This window comes from Budorcas taxicolor, chromosome 3 (assembly GCF_023091745.1).
Source record: "Budorcas taxicolor isolate Tak-1 chromosome 3, Takin1.1, whole genome shotgun sequence".
Lineage (NCBI taxonomy): Eukaryota > Metazoa > Chordata > Mammalia > Artiodactyla > Bovidae > Budorcas > Budorcas taxicolor.
Genome location: NC_068912.1, coordinates 92467119 through 92492954, shown reverse-complemented (window position 1 = coordinate 92492954; position 25836 = coordinate 92467119). Strand labels below are relative to the sequence as shown.

The 25836-nt window shown below is 44.2% G+C and overlaps 1 protein-coding gene across 3 annotated transcripts in view; it reads right to left on the bottom strand.

Moving 5' to 3' along the window:
• The window catches only part of YIPF1 (Yip1 domain family member 1), a 35947-nt gene extending 10136 nt beyond the window's left edge, over nucleotides 1-25811 (bottom strand). Inside the window, exons 1-9 of one of the 3 annotated variants that reach the window (XM_052636867.1) lie at nucleotides 25695-25778; nucleotides 24879-24958; nucleotides 19131-19294; nucleotides 16728-16808; nucleotides 16374-16461; nucleotides 9116-9232; nucleotides 5640-5806; nucleotides 5120-5302; nucleotides 935-1065 (exon numbers count right to left, since the gene is read on the bottom strand). In XM_052636867.1, coding sequence (XP_052492827.1) covers nucleotides 976-1065; nucleotides 5120-5302; nucleotides 5640-5806; nucleotides 9116-9232; nucleotides 16374-16461; nucleotides 16728-16808; nucleotides 19131-19294; nucleotides 24879-24909 — 921 coding nt within the window. In that variant the 5' untranslated portion in view covers nucleotides 24910-24958; nucleotides 25695-25778 and the 3' untranslated portion in view covers nucleotides 935-975. Of the gene's footprint in view, nucleotides 1-934; nucleotides 1066-5119; nucleotides 5303-5639; nucleotides 5807-9115; nucleotides 9233-16373; nucleotides 16462-16727; nucleotides 16809-19130; nucleotides 19295-24878; nucleotides 24959-25694 lie in introns of all 3 variants that reach the window. The other 2 variants (XM_052636869.1, XM_052636868.1) reach the window with 2 other exon arrangements.
• Between the last annotated feature and the right edge of the window lie 25 nt (nucleotides 25812-25836).

Genomic DNA, 25836 nt, shown 5'->3' with positions numbered 1-25836 from the left:
CACAACACTGTAAAGCAACTGTACTTCAATTAAAACAAAAAAAGATTTCACTTTCAAAATGCAGGTGGTGCAGGTTTGATCCCTGGTCGGGGAACTAAGACTCCACATGCCTTGTGGCCAAAAATCCAGAACAGAAGCAATATTATAAAAAATTCAATAAAGATTTTAAAAATGGTCAAAAAAAATCTTTAAAAAAAAAAAGTGACATATAATAGAGCACGTAATGGAATCACAAGGTAAGCAATGACTGCTGGAAGGGAAGGAACACTTCAGATGACTAGGGCGGCTAGTGCAAAGGCAGGATGCGTTCCGGTGATGGCAGCAGTTCTGCAAGCCTGCAGGCTCGGAATACTGAGGAGTGGGACAGGGAGGCGAGAGAACAGCCGAGGAGGATCAGGGTCTTCTTCCTGTACTCTGACACCCTAGGCTAACCACCGACAGTGGAATCATCAAAGAGGCCCGAAAACAAACCAGGCATGAGAACTGGTACCCTTCAGAGAACTGCATGAGTAATTAAGGAAAGGTCATACTCAGGGTCTGAGGCCAGCCTGACAAGTCACAGAGAAACTGGAGTGAACCATCAGACTGTAACCAAATGGAATAAACCTACATTGTGCTGCTGGGAAGGCGACAGGGAGTAGAGAAGATGCTGGAGCCAAAAAGCAGGAACTCCCCTTACAGAAGAATCCGTGTTTCCCAAACAGATAAAGACAGATGAGCGAAAGTAAAAGTGGTAGTCGCTCAGTCAAGTTTCTCAAACGGATAAAGCCAGATGAGTAAACTTTCCCACTGAAGCCTCAGCAAGAGGGACATACACATGGACACGCGTGTGCACACACACCACACTGGATCATGCTGATAGATATAAGGGTCCAGGCCTCTTCATGTTTGATGTTAACAACAGGACTGACGTCCCTGCCCATGGTTACTGTACCTCACAGCGAGAAGATGAAAGATACTTTCCGGCTCTCCTCTTTAGCTGGACTTGGCTGCTACAACTGTTTGGTTTGGGGCAGCAGTGCTTGTTAGGAGATGGTCCATCTCTGGTGCATCAAAAAAGTAGGCCTGCAGGAAAAGGAGACCCAGGTGGAGAGTTAAAAAATAATGGTCCAGGTCAATGTCCTAGACTCCACGCTAAGAGCTCTTCTGGGCCCTCGTGGCCTCTACATTTCCCTCACTGCTCTGGTGATCACTGAACTGTCTCTATTTCTGTCTTACACTTGACTGCATGCCTCCTAAATTTTTGCTACCACTTATTAAGCACTTGCTACCTATGACTCAATCTTCATAACAGCCTGGTGAGTTTGTTCTCATCACTCTCATCTGACAGATGAAGAAACTGAGGCTCAGGGAAGCTGTCATTTGATCACGCACACATGGCAGCAAGAGATGCAGGCAGGACTCAACGGTCCATCTTCCCAGCTGCAAAGCTCAAGCTGTTAACCACCACAGTCTCTCCTCCGAAGACCAGGTCCTTCTTGTCTCTGCATCACCAGCCCCTCATGTAGGGCCTGGTACACTGTGTAGACAATCAATACTTAATGAACTGAACCAAGACAGGCTGCTGCTAAACCAGTCGGCTCCCTCTAAAGACCTTTCAAAGAAAGTGCTAGGCAGCCTTTACCTCTTAATTCTTCAGCATGGAAATGAAAGGTTTGATAAGTGCTTCCACTCGCCATCTACAATTTAACTGTCAAAAATCAGAAGGAGGTGGAAGACTGGAAAACATTAAGGAGGATCTTCCCACTTGTTTTGGTGTCTGAGAAGCCTAATGTGAGCCCAGGAAAATACCAGTCTCATAGCCTTGAATGAGGGTTGTTCGAAGGACAGGTGAACCCATTAATAAATCCATGACCACTGCCTGCGCTTCATTCCTGGCTGGAGCAGGGACCTCAGGAAGGTGAAAAAGATAAAATCACTAAGAACCATCTCACCAGCTCTACTCTCTATCAGCCAGAAGGGGGCGCCAAAACACCGCACTGGAGTTTCCCCAAGGCACTTTCTATTTTAAGTCAGGGCTTCAGCAGTCCATTTCAAAAAGTTTCTAGCTGCAGACTCCCTCTGGTTTGTCGTCCCTGGAGAAATGCTATTGGTTTTGAAAGCCTTCCTCCCCAGGGCCCCTTCCAGCAGCTCTGTTTTCTGAAGAAGGAGAAGAATGGCACTAACCCGAGCAGAGGCCAGGCCACGCTGCTAGCGTTTGGTCCCTCCAGTTATCTCGCACGTGCTCTGGGCCAAGACGCCCCCAGGATGCAAGAACAGCAACTCTCTTCCAGGCTCCTGGAAGAAACCCTCACCAGACAGAACAAGCCAGAAAGCCCAGGTTCTAAACCTGGCTCTGCTAGGAACTCACACTATGACTTTGGACAAGTCTTATCCGTAGAATGAGACTGTAAAAATAATCCCTAATTAATTTCACAAACAACAGGGCACAGGCATTCTATCGGTAGCTGTAACCACCTCAAACGTAGGCTTGCACGCATGCTCAGTGGCTTCTAGCATGTCCGACTCTGCGACCCTACAGACCGTAGCCTGCAGAGGAGCCAGACACAGGTTTGGGCATCTCCGAACATACCAGCCAAGAGCGCACCCTCTACTCTAGTGCCTCCTTAGTCATCCCTGCCAGGTGTATTCCAGGATCAACTTAGACCATGTACAGGTACAAGCGCCGAGGAGCCCTCGGCAGGTGTACCGCTGTCATATACTTCACTGCACTGAGGCAAACACACCAATTCATGTCTCCTGTTGCAGAGCAGAAGGCTAAGCAGTCCAGTTCAGCCGGCGCCCCTCAGCTCAAATAACTCCCCTGATACTTTTTCTCCCATACAATGATGATAATTGCACACATCATTCATCCTTACAACAGCAAAAATGTTACCACGTCTTTACTTCTTCTAAGTGAGGAGGTAGGGTCTACAGGGGCGAACTAATAAGCGAAAAAGCAAGGAGTGATGGAGCTGAGACTAAAACCTGTCTCCTAATGTCTGCCTCCGCCCTCCTGCATTGTGCATCTCCCCCAGAAGAGAACGGAGGAGGCCGTCTCCAGGGTGGACAGCAGAACCCAAGCACGGTGGCCTCCTCAAGGAGAGAAAGCTGTGCCTCCCCTCCAAGAAGTCCTGTACCTGCGATTAGCTGCCTGCTCCACCATCCAACCTGCCCCATTTCTCAGAACCCTCGGAACTGGACAGGGCAATGCCTTTTCTGCTGCCTCCTTCTCCCCTCCAACTTCTCAACCAGGCGTGTGAGTGTGTGTGTGCCTGTGTGTGTGTGTGTGCCTGGGTGTGTGTGTGTCTGTGTGTCTCTGTGTATGGGTAAGAAGTTCAGGAGAAAGATGGGAAGCCACCAGGGAGAGGCATCAACGAAAGGGCACTGCCCTTTTTTGTGACCTGGGACCACTCTTACTGGGGAACTCGGCAGAACAGGCCACAGAGTGGCCCCAGCAATTTCTGATAACCCAGGCCTCTTTTAATAACTTCTTTACATCTGAAAAAACCATCACAGTATGTGATGGGTTTTCACAGCCATTTGATTGAGTCTCACTAAAGCCCATGAAACATAAACCTCCCTGGCAGAAAGGGAAGCCCAGGCACTCAATGCCAAGGATATCCCAGTCTGGTGTTCTTTCTACTTGGTTATGATGCTCTCTTTTAGAAAACTGCTGGGTAGTAAGATGGGCAGGTAAGCCCTAACTTCGGTGTCATTTACCCCGAGAGGGAGGAGCAGGCCTGGGAGGTAGAGATCCTGGCCGCAGGTACCAAATTAAACGTTAACAACGCTACCTCCCTGCTCTGCAGCCCTGTCTGCCTCGCTCCGCTCTATTCTTTACAGAACTGAACATGGCAATACCTTTCTCCTGCCTCCTTTCCTTCACCAACTTCTTAACAAGGAATGTAACACACACACAAAATTCAAAACAGAAATGGGAAGATGCCAGGGAGAGGTGTTACACCGAGAGAGTCAGTTTCAATAAAAAGCACATTCTTCCTCAGCAGACAGGAGGGTCACAGCATTTGGAAGCATCAGTCCAGAGGTTCCAAGTACCAAACATGAAGAGTGTCACTCTGCTGTGAGTCCTCTGTCTCAAGGGGTTAAAGCTTAGACACATGTAAAATGCATGTCAAGCAACCCTGTGTTTCAGAACTTGGCACTTTCTATGAGACTTGCTGAATGATAAAGCACTGGGATCTTATTAAAGCACTCAATGAGACTATGATTGTCTAGAGAAAATATTAAAGATCGAACAGTGCCAAAGATATATCCTGCTGCAAAGCCTGACCAACGGTCTGGCCATGTGCTGTGTGGACATCTTCCTATGGGCATCAACCACCTTAACATTCTTGGACTCAAAATTTTTAAAAAACCTGTACCAGTCCTGGTTAAGGCTATTGGCAGCAAATTTCATACACAGTGTGTACAGAAATTAAAAAACCGTATCTCCTTATGATCAAAGGAAATGGACCTAATTTATGGGCATTTATGGGACAAGTTCCAGGTTAAGCACTTTATCTGTATTATTTTATCCTCAAAACAACTTTCTGTGGCAAGAACTATTATACCCATGTTACAGATTAAGAGATCCAGAGAAGTTAGGTTCCCTGCCCAAGTTTACACAGCTGGTGACTGATAGAGCTGATCTTTAACCTGGGTGCGTCTGACTCAAAAAGTACATGCTCTTCCTTAAAAGACAGCCAAACACATTAACTTAAACATTGTTTTAAATGTTGTGCATCTTAAAAATAACTTCTCTTTTCTATTTTGACTTCATTCTCAAGTTCTCCATCTGAGTATGTGCAAAAACCCAGCAAAGGCATCCAGAGGTGGAACTCTCAGACCTCATTCATCCCAGCCTTACGTGAAGACACTCATTCATCCCTACTTCCTCCAGCCAGACATCAAATCTCAACCAAACTTCAGAAATCAGACAAAGTCAGAAAACAAAAGAAATTAGGTGAAGTCAGAGATTACAACCAAATTCTCATGACTACTATTTCTCATCCAGCAGAGTCTATTTAAAACAATATTTATTCCAGGGAGCCAGCTTTTAAAGAACCATGGTGTCTAAGTTTGAGGTCTTAGCATGGCATCTAAAGCACACCGGAAGAGCATCGGAATGAGACCGTACCAAGCAGCCCACAGAAAGCAGCATGTGAAGCAAGACAATCGTCACAATTGTGGCCAATGCGATGCGTCGGTTGTCCTCACGAACAGCTGGCCAAAAGGTCATTGCCAAGACAGAGCCCGAGATGCCCAGGGCAATCATAACTAGAACCCAGCGGACCACTTTCTGGGGGATGATCCACAGTATCTGAAAGAAAAGGAGGGCAGGGAGGGTTAGTTCAGAGTGGCATTTGTTCATTCCAGGCACGTGTGCTCATAAAGGCCCGGGAGCCCATCGGCAGAGGAGCCCTTGCTGCCGCTCGGGTTTCCCAGCACAGCCCAGAGAAATTCCACCTGGTGCAGACCGAGGGGAACGCTTCTCTAATGAAGGTCCCAAGACACACGGAAGGAACTAGGCTCCCTGGCCCCCATTCCCACAACATTTCTAAATTCTGGGGTTATTTTTTCAGATGCACGTCGGCGTTAGGTTAGAAATAATGATGCCAGCTGTGTAATTGTGGCCTCACTCAGAGTGTGGTACTTACTGCTGTGGGGATATAAATGAAGAGTGAATATCCATAGACGCATACAATCTCCAAAAACGAATAGGAAACGATGTTCATAACTTTACTGTTTCTCCATACAAGGAAACCCCAGAGTGCGAGAGGAACCAGCCAGGCGTAGGCATAGATGATTGTGGCTGCGATGGACACTGAGGGCGAGAAGACACAAGTTGCAATTCCACTGTCGCGGCACTTCGGGGACCCACTGGACTCACTTCCTGCAGGGGTGTCCATCTGCCTCACTGGGTCAGGGGATGATGTCTTACTGGTTTCGGTCCCTGAGCCTGGCAAAGTACCCGATAAACAGCAGACGCTCGATAAATGTGCCGAATCCGTGTTCCTTCAGCATCTGACTTTGTGATGATGACTAGTAGTCTCTCCTATGGCTTCTATAATTCACTTTATAACTAACAACTAATAGTATTAAATGACTGAATTATGTACTGAAATACTTCCGAGGACCATACTACAAGGATTTAAATACATGGAGCATTCCAATCAAATAAAAGTCAACTATCCCCTTGGAAGAACACGTCCTCTTTCCTAATATAACAAAAGCTGACACTGATTTCTTTAGCAAATTTATGAAATTACCCTGGGAACAGATTAACTTGTTCTGTGTGCTATTTAGAGTTCCTTCTGTCTCTGAAACAGGGAGCTTCAGCTCATTGATGTATTGCTTAAAATATTCTCCAGTTCCACTTTCTTCTTTAAATATTTCTTGTCTCTGTGGTGGAAATGCTACTGAGTGACTCCTCACAGCAGCAGTGTTCACTGCATTACTTACGGTCCGTCCCTCCTCCTTCCCAGCAGCAGCATGTCCTAGAGGGTTCGGCTTCACTCTTCTGGAGTGGAGGATCCTAACTGTGGCTCAGTCCACAACACCAGCCCTTCCCACGTGAAAATCAGCAGGTAACCCATCAAATGCTCTTGGCAAGGACAAAAGCACTCCTAGCAACTATGGCCAGGCTCTGGGTAAGATATGTGATTGTCCAAAACATCTTCCAGCTCCCAGAGCAGTTTTTTCATATAAGTAACTCTGTCATTAAGTCAAATGTAATTTTGCTGATCTACTGCCTTTTTCTTGAATAAGGAAAGGAAGAGGCAGGAAGCTGCTGCTATGACGATGGCTGTCCACGGGGTGTCAGGCATTACCCTGAGCGCTTTACTGAGAGGTGACACTATAACAATCAGAGCTACAGACTGTATATATAGACGCTAATCCTAGCTCTGCCGCTTGCTGCTTAGTCACTAAGTTGTGTCTGACTCTTTGCCACCCCATGGACTACTGCAGCCCGCCAGGCTGATCTATCTGTGGGATATCCCAGGCAAGAAATGCTCGAGTGGGTTGCCATTTCCTTCTTCAAGGGATCTTCCCAACCCAGGGATCGAACCCAGATCTCCTACCTGGCAGGTGGATTCTTTACCACTGAACCACCTCGGAAGCCCAGCTCTGTCACTGATATTAATAGATGAGTGGTGAGTTACTTAACCTTCCTGCCTCAGTATCCTCATCTGTAAAATGGGAATAATAACAGTACACTACCTTATAAGACTATTAGAATTAAATGAGTAAAAACAGGTATGTTTAGAACACTGACTGATAATAAATGCCCAATCAAGAATAAGCTTTTTCTACTGTTAACTGATATATAAATACATTATTTCATATAAACTATATCTTTACTCTAGAGATGAGGAAATAAGATCGGAGAGCTAAGTGGTTTGGTTAGGGTCAAATAATTAATAAGTGGGGAAGCAGGATCTGACCTTGGATGTGTCAGTTACACTCTTTACATAAAATGGAAAAATATTGACTGATTGAGTCAATGACGACCTCACTAGCATATATATCCCAAGACACTCTGACACTGGGATGCCCAGTCCAACAGGAGTAAGAACAGACAAGGACCCCCGCCCCCTGCCCTCCCCGCTTCCCTCCCAGCTTCCACACCCCCAGGTAGGGTGACTCACTCCTCTTCTCTGTCAATATACTTCTACAGACCTCTGATACAGAAATTAACACAAGCCATTTACTACAGCAATATCCATTTACCTATTTTTCTTTACTTAACCACTGAACTACTTGAAGGCAGATTGAAAGCTCATGGATAACAATGATTGAGTTAAATTTAAACCAAGGTCACCTGACAAATGCAGCTGGGACTGACTCCACATGGAGGAGAGAAGGGCAAACAGGCACAGAGAGTGAGGGCAGGACAGGAAGGCCACATGGACACACAGACAGGCAAAAACAGTATTCCGTAGACACACAGGCATGTGTACATACACACACGGCAATAGTTCATTTTACTGAATCCTTTCTGTACAAGGCACTATTTTAACCTCTTTAGAGACATCACTTCTTTATTCTTACAATAGCCCTATAATATAGATATTCTTACTCCCATTTCACTGACAAGGAATCTGAGGTCAAGAGAGATGAAATAATTTGCCCAACAAGGTAGAAGCTGGTGAGTAAAGAGGGAGGCAGAAGCCGATGGCTGGGTGCCCGAGCCCATGCCCTTACACAGCTTCTCAACAGGAGAGCGGGTCGTCAGGGACAGAGCGAGGGAAGGAGAGGACAGAGAATGGGGCAAAGGCCAATCTCCTGCACAGCCAAACACTCCTGCCTTGGGTGGCTGTCACCTGCAAGTCCCTAAAAGCTGTTTTTTTGCCCCCAGCTATCCAATACTGCCACATGAAAAGAAGTTTTGTTTATTTTTTTGACTGTGCTGCACAGTTTGTGGGATCTTAGTTTCCCAACCAGGAAAGTCAGGCCCCCAGCAGTGGAAGCACAGTGTCCTAACCACTGGACCACTAGGGAAAGTCCCTAGAAAGGAAGTTTTAAAACAAGAACATCATCCACAGGCCCATCTTCACTCAGACACTCTCACCTCTGCATTCTCCCTTCTCGGCGCTGACCGTCTGCAGACTTCTCTTTAACAAAACTGCTAACAGCACTGGTGTAAGTTTGGATTAGGAGTTCTCCACGTTGTTCTATGTGCTTCATAATTAATGGCTACAGACATAGCTAGCTGAGTCATCATGCCTTAAATAACAAGGCCCCTACTGCTGCTAACAGTTAGATAATGCAAATAACACTACAGTGGAGACTCATCTACACACTGCTTTTTACTTATTTTGTACATTTTTCTTTGGAGACATTCTGATTGCTATGGGGCCTTGCCTTACAGTTTTCCAGAAGAGTACACAGATTCACAATACTGTGAATATACTTAATGCCACTGAATTGCATGCTTAAAAATGGTTAAAATGGAACATTTTAGGTTATTTTAACAAAACAAAAGATAAAAAGACTATGTGGATTTATATGGACAGATGATTAGTTTTGAACCCTTATACAGGAAAATGGGCTGTAGGACCTACAGACAGGGGTCCAAGAACTCACAGTTAGCAACTGACAGCATTCCAAATAAGTCAAGCTATTTACCAACCTTTTCGGAATTCGGGCACATAGTGGTATGTCTTCTCTCCCAGATGGATTAAGAAGTTGGAAAGATTCCCACTGATTGCTATGGCAAAGACCAATGTGGCGCATATCCAAAAGGGGCCTGCAAAGCAAACCAGAAAACTCAGACAAGAAAATGATGAACCAGCCTCATGGAAGCAATGGAAAATGAAGTTTAGATGGAATCAGTATTTGTTAAGTGGGAATTTTCTTTTTAAAAGGTCAAATACACAACTCAGTAATTAGCTGCCTTAAAGACAGTGGGGATTGAAATGCACAAAACAAAACACCCTCCCCAATTAGGTGAATGAAGACACTGATTTGTTTATACAGCTCTTGTTGGAAGATCATCCAAAAAAATTCATGGACATTTTGTTAAAACTTCACAGGTTTAACAAACCTGTGGAGGATACAGGAAGCAAAGGTTACTTCCTTTACATAAGTATCAGATGTTAATGCCAGAGAAAAAAATAATTAAAATTATATAGGTCCTTTGCTGTCTAAACAGATGATCAGGGCAAGCTTTAGGAAACAGTTCATTTAGTCTAACAAATCACCATGGGTGTCTGTATGTGAGTGCATATGTAAGGCTTTCTTTTTTTCTTTTTTTTTTTAATGAAAAAGTAATACACACACATAGTGCATTGTTCAAAAGGCACAAAAGGGGATATAGAGAAAATTAACCTTCTTTCCTCTCTGCTCCCTAGCTATTCATTCTCTTCCACAGAACTCACCACCATAACCAGTTTCTGGTGAACCCTGCCAGAGATTTCTATACACATAAAAGCAAATGCATATTTGTGTGTGTGCTTTATTTATTTTTATTTTTGTGTGTGTGTGTGTGCTTTAAAGAAATGCTAACATGCATATGTATTTTCACCTTATCATGTCCTGGAGATTCTACTATAGCTATTTATAAGTCACTTCAGTTGTGTCCGTCTCTATGTGACCCTATCGACTGTAGCCCATCAAGCTCCTCTGTCCACGGAATTCTCCAGGCAAGAATACTGGAGTGAGTTGTCATGCCCTCCTCCAGGGGATCTTCCCAACCCAGGGATCGAACCCACGTGCCTCATGTCTTCTGCATTGGGAGGCATATTCTTTACCACTATCACCACCTGGGAAGCCCATAAAATTCAGCTTATTCTTTTTAATGATTATAAAATATTCCACTAAGTGAATGAGTACACCATACTTTAGAAGTCCCTTTGATCATTTCCCTTGATTTCTTGACCATTCTTGTTTCTCCCCATCTAGAAAAAGGACTATTTGAACAAATACAATTTATAAATCTAGAGATTTTAATAGATTTTAAGAATTTCATTTTTCAATTTCAGTAATATTCTGTAGGGTTTTTTTCTTTTGGATAACTGTAGGCACCTTGACATATCACAAAATTAAGAAAATTACTGCGCTGGGGGAGATGACTGGCAGAAATGGATGAGCACTTTTTGAGGCCAAGTTGGTTCCTGAAGGTGGGAAAGGATTCACAACAAGCACTTGACTGGGAAGCTCCAAAGAGTCACCAACATCAGCTTTCCAAGTAGCATCGCTGACTCACTAGCCTGCGGGCGCTCTGTTACAGCCAAGGATCAGATGATGTTCACTGCAGTACTCTGCATGCCTAGCACATAAACAGTGTAACAACAACCAAAAAAAAAAAAAACCACCCTTACAATCAGTAACAGTAATTTAAAAATCCCCCAAAGCTTTACTGAACAAATGAACAAAACTAACCATGTGTTATTGATGGGCTGAGACCATGGAAGCAGGCGACCACAAGTGATCAGAATACTAGCGTACTTGTAGACAGGAAGCAGAAGCTACCCTGTCAGCTGTTATTTACTAACTGCCTCCTTTCCTCTGGGCCCTGGTGCTGGGGACACAGCGATGTGTGACAGGCACAGTCACTGCCTCTGCTGCACTCAGGCACACAGGAGACGTGGCCCCCAGAGACACACACCACCTGCTCTTCCCAGGCCTGCCACCAGGCTCCACACTGCCTTCTCTCTTGCTCATGCCTGCCAAATTCCTACTCCAATTACAGGGTGGGGTGGGAGGAAACGTCAACTTAGCTTGCATTGTGCATTTTTATATTATCAAATATTTCTAACAGACATAAAAGCCCAAAGAATGATAAAACAAACACTGGCACACTCATCGTGCTTATTTTTCAAATCTTTCTAATGCTGCGGTACTACTCATATCCTTCTCCAACATGCTTCATCGACTACTGTTCTGAGATGTGTCCTTGTTGATGCTTATAGATTAAATCCATTTCTAAAACCTACAGAATTCTGTATATGAACACAGCATATTTACTTTGGTCATTTCCAAATATTTGCTAATTACAAGCAATGAGGAGGCAATGAAGAATAATGCCCTTCTATATGTCTTCTTATTTATCTAGGAGGAGAACTGCTAAGCTATAGGGCAGGAGCATCTTCAGACTGCTCCAATTTGTGGTACCAGTTACATACCCACCCACATTTTACACAAGGTCCCATGGCTCCATATCCTTGGCAACATTTGATATCAATGTTTATGAAAAGCTGAGTTACAGCTCCTCTCTGTTTAGACCCTTCAGTGGCATCTCATTCAAGCTAAAGCCCAAGTCTTTACTTGCTTCTAAGACCCTACATGTGTCCCTCCACACTGCCCTCTGACCTCATCTACGAGACGCCCTTGTTCACTCCAGCCCATTCACACTAGTGTCTTCACCGTTCTTTGAGCACATGAGGCAAGTTCCTGCCTCGAGGCCTTCGTACATGCTGAGCTCTCTCTTCCATTTATTCACTTGGCTGTGCTGGGTCATAGTTACGGATGCGGGGTCTAATTCACTGCACAGGGATCAAAGTGGGGCCCCTGCATTGGGAGGACAAAGTCTCAGCCACTGGACCATCAGAGAGATCCCAGAACTCTCTTTTTCAAATGCTCTTCTCTGAGATACTTACTTGCATTGCTCCCAATTCCTTCAGGTGTTTACTCAGAATCCACCTTTTAAATTTTTTAAGAGATTCAAATCCACCCACCTACATAAACATTTACAGTCTCTCTTCTCTGCCTTTAAACTTTTACCTTAGCATTTATCACTAGCATACTGTGTATTTTACCTATTTTCTTTGTCTATTGTTAAACTTAGATTATAAACTGCCTCTGAGCAGGGACTTTTGTCTGTTTTTATTACTGCTGTACCTCCAGTGCCTAGAATAGTGCGTGCTTCATATTTGTTAACTGAATGAATAAACGAAGACAAGCCAAGTTGTATGATGGCTAAACTGATGCACATAAATGATATCCTGTTTTAGTTTTTATTTCCTTGATTACAGGCATGTGCTAAGTCACCTCACTGGTGTTTGACTCTTTGTGACCCTATGGACTGTCGCCCGCCAGGCTCCTCCGTCCATGGGATTCTCCAGGCAATACTTGAGTTGCCATGCCCTCCTGCAGGAGACCTTCACAACCCAGGGATCGAATCTGCATCTCGTAGGTGTCCTGCATTGGAAGGCAGGTTCTTTACCACTAGTGCCCCCTGGGAAGCCTTATTACAGGTGTAGCTAAGCGTATTTTCATGTATTTATTGGCCATTCGGGTTTCCTTTTCTGTGAATTGCTTATTTTTTGCTAGAATTTATAATTGGTTTTACTCTTCTAATCAGTAGGCACTCTACATGTATTCTTGATTTTTACCTTTTGTGGGTTATGTGCTCTGAAATATTATCTTTGGTCGGTGGTTTATTTATTTTTCCTTGTTTATGGTTTATTTTGTGGTATAGAAATTTTAAATTTTGGTGTAAATGTAGTCAAGTTCATTCATCTCTCCCTCAGATCCTGTAGACTGGTTCTTCTGTTATCTTGCTCCTAACCACCTTCCTCCAATCCACCCCAAGAGAAGGTCAGCCCTCTCTTCTAAAAAACTTTCTTTTTTCTAGTTGTACTTTTTTTTTTTTGGTTGCACTATGTGGCATGTGGGGTCTTCCCTGATCAGGGATCAAACCTGTGTTGCCTGCATTGGGAGTGCAGAATTCTAACTACTGGACTGCCAGAGAGATCCTGTACTTTCTCTTTTTAAGCATGTCTGTGAGCTCATGACGGCTTCCCCAGTGGCTCAGGTGGTAAAGAGCCTGCCTGACAATGCAGGAGATGCGGGTTAGATTCCTGGGTCCGGAAGATCCCCAGGAGGAGGAAATGGCAACCCACTCCAGTATTCTTGCCTGGAGAATCCTGTGGAGAGAAGAGCCTGTTGAGCTACAGTCTGTAGGGTCTCAAGGTGTCAGAAAAGACTTAGCAACTAGAACAACATGAATTTATGAGGCTAATAGTGCTGTGCAAAGAAGAATGTTTCAGGATCAGAGGTGAGTGGAAAGGAGACTTTCCTCAGCATCCATTAGAGCAGTTCCACTTTCAGTTCAGTTCAGTTCAGTGGCTCAGTCGTGTCCGACTCTTTGCGACCCCATGAATCGTAGCACACCAGGCCTCCCTGTCCATCACCAACTCCTGGAGTTCACTCAGACTCACGTCCATTGAGTCCGTGATGCCATCCAGCCATCTCATCCTCTGTCGTCCCCTTCTCCTCCTGCCCCCGATCCCTCCCAGCATCAGAGTCTTTTCCAATGAGTCAACTCTTCTCATGAGGTGGCCAAAGTACTGGAGTTTCAGCTTCAGCATCATTTCTTCCAAAGAAATCCCAGGGCTGATCTCCTTCAGAATGGACTGGTTGGATCTCTGTGCAGTCCAAGTTCCACTTTAACTGATTCTAAATATTGGATAACATCCATAACATTTGATGAAAAGTTTCTGGAGCTTAAAAACACCAGTTTAATAGAGTAAGTAGGAGCTTTATATTAACACTAAACCAGGTGCTGCGAGGGTATACAGTCGCTTCAGTTCCGTCCGACTCCTTGAGACCTCATGGACTCTAGCCCATCAGGCTCTTCTGTCCACGGAATTCTCCAGGCAAGAGCACTGGAGTAGGTTACCAAGACCTCCTCCAGGGGATCTTCCCCACCCAGGGATCAAACCCACATCTCTTACGTCTCCTGCATTGGCACCACTTAGGAAGCCCAAACTAGGTGCCAGTTTTACTTTAACTATTTATAATAAATAGTCAGTTTATTATACAATATTACATAAGTTTCAAGTGTACATAGTGCATCATAATTTTTAAATATTATATTCCATTTTTAGTTGTTATAAAACATTAGCTATATTCCCTGTGCTGCATCCTTATAGCTTTTTTATTTTATACATAAGCAGTTTGTACCTCTTAACCCTCTACATCATGAGAAACGCTGGACTGGAAGAAGCACAAGCTGGAATCAAGATTGCCAGGAGAAATATCAATAACCTCAGATACGCAGATGACACCACCCTTATGGCAGAGAGTGAAGAGGAACTAAAAAGCCTCTTGATGAAAGTGAAAGAGGAGAGTGAAAAAGTGGGCTTAAAGCTCAACATTCAGAAAACAAAGATCATGGCATCCAGTCCCATCACTTCATGGAAAATAGGTGGGGAAACAGCGGAAACTGTGCCAGATTTTATTTTTGGGGGCTCCAAAATCACTGCAGATGGTGATTGCAGCCATGAAATTAAAAGACGCTTACTCCTTGGAAGAAAAGTTATGAGCAATCTAGATAGTATATTCAAAAGCAGAGACATTACTTTGCCGACTAAGGTCCATCTAGTCAAGGCTATGGTTTTTCCAGTAGTCATGTATGGATGTGAGAGTTGGACTGTGAAGAAGGCTGAGTGCCGAATAATTGATGCTTTGGAACTGTGGTGTTGGAGAAGACTCTTGAGAGTCCCTTGGACTGCACGGAGATCCAACCAGTCCATTCTGAAGGAGATCAACCCGGGGATTTCTTTGGAAGGAATGATGCTAAAGCTGAAACTGCAGTACTTTGGCCACCTCATGCGAAGAGTTGACTCATTGGAAAAGACTCTGATGCTGGGAGGGATCGGGGGCAGGAGGAGAAGGGGACAACAGAGGATGAGATGGCTGGATGGCATCACAGACTCGATGGACGTGAGTCTGAGTGAACTCTGGGAGTTGGTGATGGACAGGGAGGCCTCGAGTGCTGCGATTCATGGGGTCACAGAGAGTCGGACACGACTGAGTGACTGAACTGACTGAGTGACTGAACCCTCTACCCCTATCCTGCCCCTCCTCCCTTCCCTCTCCCCACTGGTAACTACTAGTTTGTTCTCTATATCTGTGAATTTGTTTCTTTTCTGTTAGATTCACCAGTTTTAGTTCTTATATTCCACATATAAGTGAAATCATACAGCATGTCTTTTTCTGTCTGACTTATTGAACTAAAGTATGATACCCTCCCAGTTCATCCATAATGTTGCTAATGGGAGTTCTTAGTTTGACAGCTTCTAATCTTAGTTTTCTCACATGGAAAACAGAGATAATAGCACTTAATACATTGCCCTCTTGAAAGGATTAAAGACTGTATGTACTGATTGGTACACAACAGATTCTCATGAATTCCTTTTCCTCTTATAATCAACATGTATAATTGCTCTAAAACTTACTGTTTAGGGTTGAACATATACATTACTGAACACCACTGAGCATCAGGTTCTTCATGAGAAAAACGGGGATAATAACACCTACCTCAGAGGTCGTTGAAAGAACTAGCTGTGCCCACGTACACCAAGTCTAGCACAGAGCACCTGCACACAGAAGCACCGAGTATCTGGCTCTCTTCTCCCCGCAAACACAGACGTCACCAGTGTTGGAGCCCTTTCCCTCAGAAGCACCGGATGCACCTCTGGCCCCTCCTCAGACAGCAGGGAGGTTGGGATGACACCAATCCCTAGGCTCATCCCCTTACAAACTCCCAAGGGGAAGCCAGCCTGTCTGAGGGGCAGGGCTGGAACTCAGCATATCAATGAGTAAGTATAAGAGAGCCTCCTCCACACTCACCCCAACCACCAAATTCTCCCAAGTTAAAATCAATAATCTCCTCTATATGAAGTGACTTAATTTGTCCCAAGTTTGTAATGTCATTTGAAGTCTTTCAAAGGACACACTATTCTTGTCATTATGGCATTAATCAAACATGTAATTGCATTTTCTCCAAAATTCTTTGCAAGAGCTGCTACTGAAGCTCAGAAGAGACAAACAAAACGCTCATGCCCCACCAACAGTGTGCTTCGCCAGCTTTCGAGGCAACCCACACCCTCATCTGCATTTAGCCGGTACATGAAAAAGAACTAAAACGGTGCTACACGTACCGTAGAGATCTGGATTGCTGCGGATATACAACCTTACAAAGTTTTTTCCTGGTATTGGCAAAAGAGACCCCTTTATTCTGTCAAAGACCTGCAAAACAGCATAGCGGTAAACCTACAGATGATTTTTTTCTTAAAGTTTAGTGTAAAGTTTACTGCAAAATTGAAACAGTTATTAGAGCTTTTATTATTTATTATCTTTTTATTATTTCATTTAGTATTTTCAAGTGCCAATAACCCTTTACTTTTGCAGACCATATCCAGTATGCAATGCCTGTCACATTACTTGACTGTTTAACAGCAGAAGAACTAAGTGTGCATCATACATCAAAAGAAAGGTGAAAGTGGTTTACAGACCTGGTGAGTGTCTACATCAAAGAACGTCTGATAGTATTCAAATGTCCAGAAGGGGGAGCTTTTCTTCTGTCCAGCAAGTAACTGTCAGAGGTAAAATAAAACATAATGAACACAGAACTTCCTTATTCTAGCCACCCAGACAGAGAAAGAGAGAGGATCTAAGAGAAACTGAAGAAATACGAAAGACCAAACTCCTCTACATTCATCTATCACTTTTACCATAGCCACACCCAGTTCCTCAGTTCAGTCAGTTCAGTCGCTCAGTCGTGTCCGACTCTTTGCAACCCCATGAATCGCAGCACGCCAGGCCTCCCTGTCCATCACCATCTCCCAGAGTTCACTCAGACTCACGTCCATCGAGTCAGTGATGCCATCCAACCATCCCATCTTCTGTCGTCCCCTTCTCCTGCCCCCAACTCCTCCCAGCATCAGGGTCTTTTCCAATGAGTCAGTTCTTCACATCAGGTGGCCAAAGTATTGGAGTTTCAGCTTCAGCATCAGTCCTTCCAATGAACACCCAGGACTAATCTCCTTTAGGATGGACTGGTTGGATCTCCCTGCAGTCCAAGGGACTCCCAAGAGTCTTCTCCAACACCACAGTTCAAAAAGCATCAATTCTTCAATGCTCAGCTTTCTTCACAGCCCAACTCTCACATCCATACATGACCACTGTAAAAATCACAGCCTTGACTAGACGGACCTTTGTTGGCAAAGTAATATCTCTGCTTTTGAATATGCTATCTAGGTTGGCCATAACTTTTCTTCCAAGGAGTAAGCGTCTTTTAATTTCAAGGCTGCAATCACCACCTGCAGTGATTTTGGAGCCCCCCCAAAAGTCTGACACTGTTTCCACTGTTTCTCCATCTATTTCCCATGAAGTGATGGGACAGGATGCCATGATCTTCGTTTTCTGAATGTTGAGCTTTAAGCTAACTTTTTCACTCCCCTTTTTCACTTTCATCAAGAGGCTTTTTAGTTCCTCTTCACTTCTTGCCATTGCGTGATATAAAATAAGCATCAGTTTTGAAGTTTAATCAAAAGGTTTTTAATCCTGGTCCCTCCACTAGGGGGCAGCTTCATCAAATCACTAGACTCATCTCAGTCTCCCTAATCTAAAAAAGTATAGCTAACAGATCTGCCTTATAGGGTTATAGGGAGGATTAGATTAATTATTGGCACTTCCCCAGTGCCTCAGTTGGTAAAGAATCCACCTGCTATTGCAGAAAATGTAAATTTGATCCCTGGGTTGGGAAGATCCCCTGGAGGAGGAAAGGGCAACCCACTCTGGTACTCTTGTGTGGGAAATCCCATAGACAGAGGAGCCTGGCAGGCCACAGTCCACGGGGTCGCAAAGAGTTAGACATGACTTAGCAGCTAAACAACAACTCTAGTACAGAAGGACTCAGACTGCCTCAGTTTAAAGTTCCCTCTGCACCTGCCAGCTGCATGTCCTGGGGCAAGTCACTTAAACCCTGTGCCTCAGGCTTCTCATTTATAAAACAAGTACAGGATTGCTTCCTGGCCTTTTGGCTAAGATCAGGTGTAAAAGGAGCATAAGAATACTTCCTTGCATATTGGGTTGTTTTGAGGATTACATGAGATGATCCAAGTGAAGAACTTCAAATGATGTTTGGCAGCTATTTAAACACTGAATGCTGCTGCTGCTGCTAAGTCGCTTCAGTCGTGTCCAACTCTGTGCGACCCCATAGACGGTAGCCCAGGCAACCAGGCTCCCCTGTCTCTGGGATTCTCCAGGCAAGAACACTGGAGTGGGCTGCCATTTCCTTCTCCAATGCATGACAGTGAAAAGTGAAGTCACTCAGTCATGTCCGACTCTTCGCAATCCCATGGACTGCAGCCTACCAGGCTCCTCCGCCCATGGGATTTTCCAGGCAAGAGTACTGGAGTAGGGTGCCACTGCCTTCTCCGTAAACACTGAATAAATGTCAGCTATTGTGATTATAATGATGAGAAGAGTCAATATATTACTTTCAGATGAGGAAATCCAGGCTTAGGGAAATTAAAATATCTTACCCAAGACCACAGAGCTATTACTACTGGCCAGACCAGGACTCAAACTCAGGCTCCTAAGTCTGAGCTCTTGCTGTGATATCTAGTATATAATGGTATTTAATTTGGCATAAACTTTGGTACTTATTTTGGTATTTCATGGAGTTCCACAAAGCACAGCCGGCACTCCACTATTTCATAAGCCTGTGAACACACTGCTACAAATCGAGTATTCCTCTAGTGAATCAAAAGCATGATCCATTTATAAAATATCACTAGAAATACTACTGGGCTGGCCAAAAAGTTCCTAGCACACAGGAAACTGCAATAAATGCATGGATGAGGTTTTTTAAAGTTAAAAGAAAAAAAAAATTTTCAAACACAAGTCCAAACCTCAGTTTTGTCAGAGTCATCGTTTCCTAGTAACTCATCATCTTCTTCTCTCCCCAAGCCTCTTGGGGGTCCTGGCTTATGCTTTGGGGTTTCACCAGGATCCTCAATGCTGATTGTGGTGGCATCTGGGTTTGCTGCTAGGGAAGTGGTTGTATCACCAAATTCTGAAATCAATTAGAGCACAAGGGTATCAGAGATCTTACTATTAATTTCAAGTCGAGCTGTTACAACCTCAGCTTTGCTATAGACCCTATTTGAGACAAATGGCAAAAGGCTCTAAAAAACATCTCATAGAAAACAAACTGACACAGAAAAATGATCATAAAGACAACAGAATCTGAAGTCAGACCTGAACTGTAGTCCTGGTTAAATTACAAAGTATTCAAGCCTGGGTAAGTAACTTAACCTCGATAAGCTTCAGTGTTCCCATCTCTTCCATAGGGAGAATAATATTTAAGGAACTGGGGGAAAGTTAGGAGTATTACCATAAGTAAAGTCCTCAGCAGAGTGCCTAGCCCATAGCAAGTAACCAACCTAACTCTCTCTTCTTTGATTCAAGTTCAAAAAAAAATCTAATGGAAGTTATTGTTTTCCAATAAGTCCTATGTGATCACTACAGAGAACATGGAGACAAAGATGAAAGTGGAAACGATAGAATAAAAATCACTCCTGCGTGCGTGCGTGGTGCTTAGTTGCTTCGGTTGTGCCTGCCTCTGTGCGACGCTATGGACTGTGGCCTGCCAGGGTCCTCTGTCCACGGGGCTCTCCAAGGCAAGAATACTGGAGTGGGTTGCCATGCCTTCCTCCAAGGGATCTTCCTGACCCAGGGATCAAACTCCTGGCGACTTCTGTGTCTTCTGCATTGCAGCCAGATTTTTTTTCACCACTGAGCCACCCAGGAAGCTCCCCAAAATCACTCTTAGTCCCACCCATATAAAACTAACACTATTAACTTTTGGTATATTTCCTTTTCTCTGTACAGTAGATTCATACCAGTGATGATCACTCATTCAACAAATATTTACTATATGCCTACAACTGCCAAACACTGACTTAGGATGTGATAGCATACTATGTCAACAATTTTGTATGCGGCTCCATCTACTGGGGATTATACAAAAATGACTTTTTCATGTTATATCAGTGTTTATAATGAACATTTATGTGTCTACACAGTAGTCATTGAGCTGGAGGTAGGAAGATTAGGAGAGAGACATCACAAGTTAATAAAACTATTCCACTGCTATTGGATGTTTAGGTTGCTTCCCACTTTTATTAGAACAAATAACACTGTTAAGAGTATCTGTACAGAGACAGTTTTAGGGCTTATTGCCTTAGAATGAACACTATCTTAAAGAGATGGGAATACCAGACCACCTTACCTGCCTCTGCTGCCTCCTGTGCAACCTGTATCCAGGTCAAGAAGCAACAGTTAGAATCAGACATGGACCAAGAGACTGGTTCCAAATTGGGAAAGCAGTACACCAAGGCTGTATATTGTCACCCTGCTTATTTAACTTACATGCAGAGTACATCACAAGAAATGCTGGGCTGGATGAAACACAAGCTAGAATCAAGATTTGCAGAAGAAATATCAATAATCTCAGATGTGCTGATGACACCACCCTTATGGCAGAAAGTGAAGAGGAATTAAAGAGCCACTTGATGAAGGTGAAAAAGGAGAGTGAAAAAGCTGGCTTAAAACTCAACACTCAAAAAACTAAGATCATGGCATCCGGTCCCATCATATGGCAAATAGGTGGGGAAACAAAGGAAACAGTGACAGACTTTATTTTCCTGGGCTCCAAAAATCACTGCAGATGGTGACTGCAGCCACAAAATTAAAAGACACTTGCTCCTTGGAAGAAAAGCTATGACAAACCTAGACAGCATATTAAAAAGCAGGGACATTACTCTGCCAACAAATGTCCTTATAATCAAAGCTATGGTTTTTCCAGTAGTCATGTATAGATCTGAGAGTCGGACCATAAAGAAGGTTGAAAGCTACAGATTTGATGCTTTTGAACTGTGGTCCTGGAGAAGACTCTTGAGAGTCCCATGGACTGCAAGGAGATCAAACCAGTCAATCCTAAAGGAAATCAATCCTGTATATTCATTAGAAGGCTAAACCTGAAGCTCCAGTACTTTGGCCACCTGATGCGAAGGGCTGACTCATTAGAAAAGACCCTGATGCTGGGAAAGACTGAAGGAGGAAACAGGAGGAGAAGGGGATGACAGAGGATGAGATGGCTGGATGGCATCACCGACTCAACGGACATGAGTTTGAGCAAGCTCTGGGAGATGATGGACAGGAAAGCCTGGCGTGCTGCAATCCATGGGGTCACAAAGAGTCGGACATGACTGAGTGACTGAACAACAACAATGAACATTATCAGCGTGATCACTAGGTCAAAGGGTACAAATCATTTTTAAGGCTCTTGAGCCATATTGGTAAACTGCCCTCCATGAACCTTGCCCATTCATGTCCACCAGCAATGCTCATGACTTCCTATCTCCAGGCATCCTAACAAACTTTATTTAGCCACTCAGATAAAATTCAGGGTAGCTGTGGAATTTGACAGGTCTAGGGAAAAGTCGGGAAAACCCCTGGAGAAGGAAATGACAACCCACCCCAGTATTCTTGCCTGAGAAATCCCTTGGACAAAGGAGACTGGCAGGCTACAGTCCATGGGGGTGCAAGAGAGTCAGATAAACCTTAGCTACGAAACAGCAACAACAACAAAAGGAAGGGTATCAACAGAGCACCACTCTAACCCTAGAAGCATGGCAGTGGGATGGGGCGCTTGCATAACCGAGCCCAATCTTATTGGCTTTCAGCTATGCAAATAGTCTGTGGAGAGAAATAAAGTGACTGACATTAATGAGATGGCTGATATATAACAATTACTCAAGTTTCCATCTCCAGGGTTTTGGCAGCATGAGGCTCTGAAGTGAGACGGTCCTTTGTTTAAGATAAACTAGCACTCCATGACCTTGGGCAAATTACTCCATATCTCCGAGTCTTGGTTTCTTCAACTATAAAATGTAGATAATACTTATCTCACAGAAATGTTGAGGATGATATGAGGTAACAATAAATATTTTTATAGCTATCATTTATTGACTGGGCAGGGCACTGACATTTTAAAAAATGGTTATAACTTTGCCTGAGAGAATCAGACCAAGGAAGATATATTTAAGTCTCATGTTTAAAAAGCAGTAGTTTACCAGAGGAAGGACATGCCAGAAGGAGGAACGGAGACTGTCACTTTAGAGGTACCAAGTCCAAAGAGGTTCAAGGGAGGGAGATAACTCCTCAAGCTGCCCTATGAGAAGGGTGGGGACAGCATCTGATGCCAAGGGGTATAGGATGAGCAAGACCCAGAAGATGAAAAACGTGTCCCGTGTATGAAGAACAGCAGACGGCCTAGCTTGATTTGTATGTAGGATGTGTGTGCCTTGCACATGACTGTTCACACATTCTGCTCCGAAGTAGTCATTCTTGTCCATCTCAGCCCCTTAAGAGCAAGACGGGTGTGCTTATTTCTGCCACCAACACCACCTGCTTCTACATTTTCTGCTGTGTTTTGCCTCTGCTCCTTTCCTGACACTTCTCCCATCTGTAGGACCCTGACCTCCACTTTTTCATTTAACACCATTCCTCCTCGGAGAAGCTTTCCATGACCCCCACAGCATCCTATGTTCTCTTCCAAACAGCAATTAAGTCCTGTGTGACTCAGCTTCTGCCTCCCCTCAAATATGACCTTACGACAGCCTCCCCCTCCATCTGTGCTCTGGTACACTGGCCTTCCTTTAATTCCTTGGGGAAAAAGATGAAACACACTCCCACTCTTCTCAAGTACTCTGCACAGGCTGTTCTTTAGACTTGAACTTTCATGCCCTGTACTCCCAGATAGGATGATCAAGGAAGGCCTCTGGAATGAAGTGAGATTTGAGCCGAGCAAGGGAACGAGTCATATGGCTATCTGCGGTAAGAGTGTCCTACGCAGGAGGATGGCACGAAAGCCCTAAGTGTACCTGGTGTCTAGGAGGGACAGTGATGAGGCCCATGTGGGGAGGCAGAAAGAAAGGGCCAGAGTAGTACAAAATGAAATCGGAGGCAGAGGAGGCCTGGATCATAAGGGCCTCCTAAGCGCAGAAAGGGCTCCACCTTCCACTCCCAGCGAGATGGAGCCACTGAAAGGCTTTGGAGGAATGGCATGATCTGGCTTGGTTTTAAAAGACTACTCTGGATGCAAAACAAAGACAGTAGAAAGGTAAGGGAAGATGTAGGAAGATCTGAAGGAAGGAAAGGGCTATAATCCAGACATGAGGTGATGGTGACCTTGATTATGGTAGGAGAATGGTAGAGGTGGTAGGCAGTGGTCAGGTGCTGGATGTATTTTGAAGGCAGTGTTGACAGTATTGGCTGATAAAGTGGATTTTGCTTCAAACATTTTTTGTTTTCCTTAGGTAGGAATAGCATAGGTTGTGATGCCTGGGTTCAAACTCTTCCTTACCACTTACTATAACCTTTAGGCAAATGACCTAATTTTTCTGTACCTTAATTTCCCCGTTGGTAAAATAGGGAGAGTAAAATAACTACTTTATAAAGTTGACATAAGGATGAAAGGATTTATTTGTAAAGCACTTAGAACAGTATCTGCCATTTAGGAAATACTATGGGCTTCCCTGGAGGCTCAGACGGTAAAGAATCTACCTGCAATGTGGTAGATTCAAGTTCAATCCCTGTGTCAGGAAGATCCCTTGGAGAAGGGAATAGCAACCCCCTCCAGTATTCTTGCCTGGAGAATTCCATAGACAGAGGAGCCTGGAGGGCTATAGTCCATGGGGTCACAGTGTTAGACACAACTGAGTGCACACACACATGCACACACACACGTGTGCGTGCAAGTGGTTACAAGACAAAATGAGCATTCATCAATCCCTAGCTTATGTCAGGCTCTGGGCTGAGTTATGAACTTTTCTTTCATTACTTTAATAGCTTGGTGGTTTAGTTGTTAAGTCGTGTCTGACCCTTGCAACTCCATGGACTGTAGCCTGCCAGGCTCCTCTGTCCATGGGATTTTCCAGGCAACAGTACTGGAGTGGGTTGCCATCTTCCCAACTCAGGAATTGAACCAGGGTCTCCTGCACTGCAGGCAGAGTCTTTACCAACTGAGCTACGAGGGCTAATAGTTTGTAGATGTATATTTAAAAGATCATTTAACAAAAGACTGTCTCCCTCACTAGACTGAGGGCTTTATAAAGGAAGACATTGACTATTCACTCTTCTACCCTGACAGTGAGAACAATGGTCACACTCATGAAAGACTTATTGATTTAATGAAGGAATGCCTTGATTATGTTTCATCATAATAATCGTTTTATACGTTCATCTACTCAGCAGTGTAAAAAAAAAAAATCCCCTTTAACTTTTGATCTTCTGTACCTAGTAGAGTTCTAAGCACAAATAGGTGCTCAATAAATGCGTGTTTAACTAAAGCAGGAACTCTATAAACAATTTCTGTAATCTGCACTAAATTTACAATATTACCAACCTAGAGGGCTATTTGGCAAAAAAGAACAGCTAATACGGACAAATGGAATAACCTGTTGTGGCAAATATTCTTTTATGAAGATGTGTGAAATAATCTTCTTTAATATATGTGCCAGTATACCAACCGAAATCCATTGCTTTTACTACAGAAACGCTAATCATAAAAGGTGGACACTCAAATGATGTACCTTCAAACTGCAAGTCATCTACCGTTGCCATTCAGTCAGTGGGTCGTCTCCCAATTATTAGGAAGATAATCTGCAGAGGTCTAAAAGGAAAAAATAAATACACTTCATAGGATACCATAATACAGTATCTGCAAACATCTTATTTTAGGGTTAGAAATGGTGTTGCTTTCCCTTGTGTCCTTTTTTAGTGGGATTTGATAGGTTTATACAAAGATAACCATTTAGCATCAGTTACTATCAAAAATGTTATAAAGAAACTAAGGAGGTTGGCGAACAGGGGTCCACTGGTTCCATCCAATCTCACTTATAACGTGGGCGTTTAAGGGCCGAGTGCAGCCTGGAGACGGAAGGATGAGTAAGGGGAGACAGGGATTTGAAAGAGATGGCTATGAGAGCCCTGAAGAGCAAAGACCGTAAGCCTAGCCCGTGGTTAAGGGCACAGGCTCTGGGGTTGGACAGACTTGGGTTTGAGTCCTGACTCTGCTGCTTCTGGCTATTTTGACTATGGGCTCCTCAGCCCCTGTTTCCTCATCAGGAGAATGGATTTTATAATTGTACCTACTCACACGATGTTGGGTGCCATTAACTGAGACAAGTGAGTGTGAGGCGCTTAGTGCACAGCGAAGCAATTAGTAGGCGTTGGAGTAATGGGAACCCTGCAGCCTGGGGCCCCCTGAGCCCAGGATGGTCTGGGAAAGAGCTGCCCAAGACGCACGGGTAGTGTTTTAGGAGGAGGAGCTGGGCCGCAGCGACCCAGGTGGATAGATCCCGGGGTCTTTCAGTCCCCGGCAGGCCTCGCAGACCCCGCTGCCTCACCTCGGGGGCGCTAGGAGTCCAACCTGTCTCGGTAAGCCTGGGGCCTCAGATTCTCCGCGCTAGTTCTGGTCCCACCGAGTTGCCGGAAACCGGAGATCCGGGGGGCAAACCTTCTCCACCTCCTCCGGGCAGAGCTCCGCCC